The sequence below is a fragment of the Pyxicephalus adspersus genome, chromosome 7, assembly GCF_032062135.1.
Source record: "Pyxicephalus adspersus chromosome 7, UCB_Pads_2.0, whole genome shotgun sequence".
NCBI lineage: Eukaryota > Metazoa > Chordata > Amphibia > Anura > Pyxicephalidae > Pyxicephalus > Pyxicephalus adspersus.
Genome location: NC_092864.1, coordinates 17,523,462 through 17,530,504, shown reverse-complemented (window position 1 = coordinate 17,530,504; position 7,043 = coordinate 17,523,462). Strand labels below are relative to the sequence as shown.

At 41.6% G+C, this 7,043-nt stretch overlaps 1 protein-coding gene across 15 annotated transcripts in view; it reads right to left on the bottom strand.

Annotated features, from left to right (window-relative positions):
* The window catches only part of MAPK8IP3 (mitogen-activated protein kinase 8 interacting protein 3), a 55,613-nt gene extending 49,343 nt beyond the window's left edge, over positions 1 to 6,270 (bottom strand). For all 15 annotated transcript variants that reach the window (XM_072417687.1, XM_072417692.1, XM_072417696.1 and 12 more), the window contains exon 1: positions 4,961 to 6,270. In XM_072417687.1, the coding sequence (XP_072273788.1) occupies positions 4,961 to 5,269 (309 nt within the window). In that variant the 5' untranslated portion in view covers positions 5,270 to 6,270. The remainder of the gene's footprint in view (positions 1 to 4,960) is intronic.
* Positions 6,271 to 7,043: the final 773 nt, after the last annotated feature.

Genomic DNA, 7,043 nt, shown 5'->3' with positions numbered 1-7,043 from the left:
ACCACCACCACCCCCCATCCTTCTACTAAAACCACATCCAGAGGTCATTAGAAATCTCCATTTCATCCTCCATCACCTGCCTAGGATTTGGCCAATAAAAGGGAAGGGATTATTTTGTATACAAACACAGCCAGATATTTACTGATTATTACCCAGCTGATTAATATTTAAATGTCAAATCCTAAAGAGTGAATGTGATTCCTGACATATGAAACCCAAGCAGACAATCCCTCATATAAATGTAGAGAGAATGGCCGCCTCCCCCCCCCCTATTATGTAATCCCACATTTCCAAATCTAATATATAAATATTTTGCAGTGTCACCTGAATGGGCAAGGTGACTACCGTACTTCATAACACTTGTGGTAATCAAAGTGAAATGATTTGTACAGAAAAACATCAATACTAAAACACACATGAGATAAATTTCTCATAATGAGTGAAATAAAACTTTATGTGACTTTAAAGTGCATCTAAAGCCAAGACATCATTCTTTCTACCACTGGGGAGATTTTCTTTAATTTCCTGTCCGGTTGACACAACAGGAAGTGATAGCAAATCCTTCAAGTGTAGAAAATGCCCTCTTAGTTGTCACCAGACCAAGTGAGTGTTGGAAGATTTCTCATCTATGTTCTGGTGACAATTTAAAATGTTGAATTTTCCCTCACTTTCAGTTCTGTGGTCACCAAGCATGAAGAGTAAATCCTCCAAATTGGGATACTGAGAGCAATAATATTCGCCTAAAAGTTGGGCTTTACATACAATTTACAGCACTGTTTTCAAATATAAAAAAAAAACTTTACACACAAATTCAACTAAGCATGTATCTAGGGGGGATTAATGGGGTCACCCAAGGACAGGACAACAGATAACTTCCCCTCTTTATCTTCCTAAGATATGGGAGGGGGGAGTTTGTAGTCCAAAGACACAGCTGGGAACAATGCAAAATAAAAAGAGTGGCACATGAAGTAAACAGTTGAACAGATTTTTTTATTTTGGATAGAATGAGGTAAAGTCAGAAGCCCTGTCAGATTCTATTGCTATCCAGAGCTCCAATACATGGATTTCCCCTCACTTCCTGTTCATGCAACAACGTTTTACTACACAGGAAGTAGAGGAAAATCTGCCACAGAATACATAAAAAGCCATTAGAGGTTCTAACATGCCTCTATTTTCCTTGCTGTACATCTAGTTTCTTTCACTATCTGTCCCACTGTGATAAACGTTTTACCAGAATGGAAGTGAAGGTAACCCACTAATGGAATCTCCAACTGCAGTAAAACTTAACAGGAAATCTAATCCATCCCCAACCCTAAAAAATGAGTACATGCAGTGTTCTATCCAGAATTTTTTTTAAGCCAGGTGGGAAGAAATTGTAGGCGGGTGGCAGTGCCGGTATTGTGACCCAACTCCGGTAACCACCCAAAAACAGCCGGGTGGTGCTCCCATATAAAAGGGGCTGAGAGAACACTGAGTTTATGTTCATGTCAAACCTAATGTTGGAATGATATAACTCTTTAAAATGTCATCCGAATGTTTCTAGGACTTATACGTATTCTCAGCATGCTTCACCTCCCATAACACTGTGTTCTACTATCACACAGGTCTAATTATATGCAGTCTGGATGTGTGAAGTCTGTTTCACACATAGAATATATCATACAATGGTGTTTGTCTGTTGTATCTTCTTTTATATGCTATGCAAATGAGACTGCTGTATGAGCATGGTGTGCCATTGTTTTTTTACATATGCCATGCAGGTCATGTTGATTTTTTTCATCAAAATTATGAGGGCTTTTGAAAAGAACGGCAGCAAATGTAGACCAAAGATGTCAAGTTTTAAAAAAGCCACAAATTACAATGTTCACAATTTTCTGCAGTTCTGCATTTTTTTTTAACTTATTATCTTTTGTTTTATTGTTATACGTATGCCTGACAGCCGTACATGTGCATTTTGCATTTTATGTGCATGCCAAAAGGTTTTAATATTTTATTCACCTAACTTTATTACTATCATTAGGGAACTGACAAGCCTGCAAAATGATAGTAAGTTTTTATTATAGAGATATTAGGGGGCTATTATTCCCCCCTCAGCACTGCCCCCAGCTGGACTGAGTGCAAACTGTACTTGATCGGTCGTTTTTCCACTTGCAGAGGATTGGGTCTGACACCTCTGATCCTGGAAGTGCTCAGATCTGAATGGTTCCAGGTTCATCACTCATTGGCAGGATTGAATCTTTCATCCCTGCTCATCTCAGACACAGAAATTACCTTTTGTGATCGTCCCAAAAATTGTGGAGCTGCTCTACAGTCTCCGAGGGATCGGTCCAATGACTGACAGCTAATGACTACGGATGATATCATTTGTGGAGGATGCAGCAGGTAGTCCCCTACTCGTCCTATCCTTTACATCTACATCGCTCATTATTATCCACTAACGGTGAACACATTGTTAATGATCTGATGTACATAAGACCTGGATGTACCTGCATTCCACAGGGCCTGGGGTACCCATATGGGAAGTACTTTGGAGGGGCCCAGCCAACTCAACCGACTTCAGTCCAAAATCGGCATTCAAAATTAAAACATACCATTTGTTTGCTACTTTTGGACATGTTCTCACCGAGCCCAAACCTTACACTGCCTCCCTTATGTTGCCACTATTTTACTTAAATATGACAATAAAAAATGGTCTATAAAGGTCACCAAATTTTTGGTTGAGGGTCCAGTTTACCTTTTTATATTTGCTGGTCTACAGGAAAATGTCTGCTTTCCTACCTTTGGCCGCCATTTTCTTGTTGACGAGTGATTTTAGTCACTAAAAACAGCCAGTCACATAGTCTTTCTTGTACACCATCCAGTCACATGATTGCTGGGGGCTTTCTGATAGGTTGGTAGGGGGCGGGTATAACATAAAACTACCGGCTTTTATTGTGTCATTATTTTTATGTTCCTGGTCTGTCACTTCATTCTTACAAAGCTGACAGGCTGGATTCAGCCTATGGGCCATAGTTTGGGGAGCCCTGGTCTAGAAAATAAAATAAAAGAGCATTTTCTCTCATTTACTGTTCTGTCCCTTGGCCAGGAAGTGAGAGGATAAGTCACCAATAGCAATACAAAACCTGAGGGGGTTTAAACCCTTACCTACCCCCACAAAAAAGGAAATAATAATAATAATAATTTGTATTGGCTACATAAACACTTTAAATAGAAATTCTATCGCAGTAAACTGAAAGAATTCATAAATGACCATGAGAAACCAGGGACTAATTATTCCATTGTGCTTCAGGTAAGTCCCTGGTGACATGGACGCCCTGCATTGTATTCTGGGACTTCCCCATACAGGTTGGTACCTGTGCTTCCAGCTCTTTCTGTGAAGAAATACATTGGCCTGGGGCTGCTAGGCCTCCAGCTGTTCCCATGGGCTACTAAACTTCAGGTTTGAAGGCCTAAGAGGTAACTAGGCAACCATGGAATGGAGGGGTGGGCTAGAGGCCGTCACCAAGTGACCAGGGATAGGAGGGGCGGGGGAAATCAAGAAACCACTTGGAGACTGTCCAATTAGAATGTAATGTATTCACAGATGTATGCTGATTGGCCAGCCAAGCTGCCAGTCAGTGGGAAAACTAGTACGTACCAAAACAGTACAACTGGAGCATCTGTGAAATGTTTATTTCTCTTGGTGGACCCCAGCTGATTTTCCCTTACTTCCTTTTCTTATGACATTCCTACATTGAGGCTGCAGTTGTCACCTCCTTTCCCTGGAATAAATGAACAATTCTAACCAATCCTCTCTTTACTAAAATGTGTGTGTATTGTAGAGCTTCCCCATCACTTCCTGTCCTAACAGGAAATGAGAAGGAATTTCCCCAAAAGAAATACAGCCAGCAATAAGGACCAGACAGAGGCTCCAACCCTCCCTGGCTTCATCTAAATCTAAGCAGAGATTTTCATCTGGAGTTCTAATTTGTTGAAATTGTTAAGTGTGGCATTGGCCAAATCTGCAGTTGCAGTTGGCAGATTCCATCATTTACTGGCTATTCTGTTGGGGACACTCCTAGGAGGATTTCCCTGCAATGGTTACCACTATGATTTCATTGCAGAGGCACAATGATGGTGTCCATCTGAACGAAGTGGAGCTTAGCATTATATAATGGGCTTGTTGGGGCAGCCAGTGATTTGGCCATTGGAATCCCCATAAAAATTTAGGTAGCATTGGATCTATGCCCCAACTATATATCACAGGGCATTGTGGTCTACAAGAATCTATTTAATGTACAGCGCTGCGTAATATGTTGGTCCTATATAAATCCTGTTTTTTATTATTATTATTATTATTATTATTATTAGTAGTAATATATTAGTGATGGGTACACCAGCAGGGCATGCTTGGACTTGTGGTTCTCAGATTGTTCTGTCTATCATAAAGGAGTTCTGTACTAAGGAAAACCATCACCTGACCTGTAAAAATTCCCATTCCCTGGCTGCTTCTGGTTTCCATAAGCCCACAGCCACCAATGCAGCACATGATTAGCATGCTGTTTCCAATCTAATTCAGCCTATGGCTTCCAATAGCAGCCAGGCAGCTGGCATTTTCATCAGATCAGCAATGGCTGGATATAATTCAGGAAAGGATTGTATCCATACAATTTCACCATGCACATACAGATTGTGATTGTACAGACCCTGTTAAGCTTACCACACACATTACAATATAACTGTACAATCTTCTTGAAATCTACCAACCAAGGGCATATGAATGGAATGAATACTCTAGATAGTAGATCTTAGATTGGTAAATCTAAATAAGATTGTATAGATAGTGTACAATGATTGATGTACAGGGGACATCAATGTGATTGGATGGGAATTTCTGATCTGTAGCTCACTGGGAGTCTAAGATTATTCATAGATTGACTCACAACACGAGAGCACCAAAAACGAGAAGACCATCACCCACCTCTTCTGCCTGTTTCCTGAGAGCCTTCTCCCGATCGTACTGCGTCAACAACTGCTCGTTGTCCTCCTTGAGAAGCTCCAGTTCCACCTCATGTTCTTGGTTCTCGGTCAGGACAGCATCCAGGTTCTCCAACACATTGACCACCAGGGGCATCAACTCCTTGACCACCTCTTCATCATAACATTGGATCAGACGCTCAAACTCCCTGTAGATGCTATTGGCCAGGCCCGACACCCGTTCTGACATGACCGACCCAGAACAGTAGTCATCCTGGTACACAACCCCATCGTCTATCTGGATCTCCATCATCTTGGCGTCTTTTCGGGTGCTCCAGGGATGGAACCCAAAACAGTAGGCTACCAACCTTTTAGATGGATCCCTTTAATATCTGGGGATAGAAATCCCCTTTTGGGTAATAATTTATCCTTTTTTGGAAGAAAGAATCAGGTGCATCAGTATATTTAAAGACAATCTTGAATGAGTTCCAAGTTGACGGTCAATGGAGAGATGTTCTTTCTGTTATTGTAAGTAGTGCAATATATTAAATAAAAATAAATAAAAGCTGCTGATACGGTTGAACTCTTGAAGGAACAGTCCACTAGGCAGAAGTCTACACCTATGCTACATGCACGTCTCCATGTAAAGTATATACAACCTTGATGTGGCCTGGTATTGCTATGAGGCTTTAGATCTGCACCAAGGTAATGAAGCAGCACTCTCCATCAGCGGGAACGACTTCTACGACCCCCCAAATCTGTTCCAGTCTCTTATGGTTCTTCTTCTTCGGTAACCTTTACAATCATCGTTTCCTTAATTCCGGGCCCGGCTGACATGCAAAAAGACCAATTTACACCTGCAAATACAGCCAGTGCAATCATTTACCCACAAGGCTCATAACATGCAAGATTTATGAATCAGAAAAGAGGGGGTTAGGGTATCCTTGCCTACGTAGATTCACTCGATTGACAGCAGATTCATCTCTTACGTGTCCGGGAAAGCGGAGAACTGCTTATATGGAGGTAACGTCCATCCGGGTGGAAGCCAAAACAGAACCTTGAAATAGAAGCATCTTTCCTTCTTGTATAGGATCTGTGCACCTGATTCCTCCCTCCCCCACCCTGTAATGATACCCTGGATGCAAATTTGTCTCTAGAAGGGATGGAACACACCTGTAATGGGTCCTGGGGCTGATCCTGGGGGGTGATGCTGCTGCTTAGGTGTCAGAGGGACCCCTCCATCTCATTATAGAGGTGATGGTGGTCCTTGCAGACAGAGGAACCTCCCAGCTCTGCTGTGTGTGGGAATAGGAGGCAGGCTCTCCCCTCCCTTCTCTGACAAGGCTGCTGATCTGACGTCAGGCTTGTCTGCATTATGGGTAAAGAATACAGCTGATTCACTCCCAGCATCTCCTGCACTGCAAAGCCATTGCCTGTTTACTATTGGAGCCCAGGGCAGCAGGGAGGAGGTGGAGAGTGCTGGCTGCTGGTACAGGATCCTCCCTGTGCTGCCTCAGATACCATCACATTCATCATTAGCTGGGAGAGCATCATTAGGTGTCACTGATAATGAACACAGAAAACTGAAATATTAAAAATTATTATTAATATAATTGCACATTTGTTTTGTATAATGGCATGAGCGCTACGACTGATTCAGACATGCGGTTGCGACTTCTCAACTACATGCAATCTTCATCGGTTTGATCAGATCTGGTTTTTAAACACCGCCATACAACTACTTATTAAATGCTTTATTGAAACGCTCTCATTGGTCACAATGATAGAACAAGGGATAAGCGATCAAACGACAGCCCAAAAAAAATCTGTGTGAACCCGACCTTAAGCGATTTGTAACATATACATATTTAATGTACAGCGCTGCGTAACATGCTGGTGCTATATAAATCCTGTTTAATATTATTATTATTAATAATAATAATTATATATATATATATATATATGTATAATTAAGGCGACGTTGTTTGCACACGTCATAGTAGAAAGACGACTTGCTATTGTGCTACAGCTAACAACATTCACCCCCATGGTAAGTTACCATTCCTGGGCACCTACAGACAAATGCT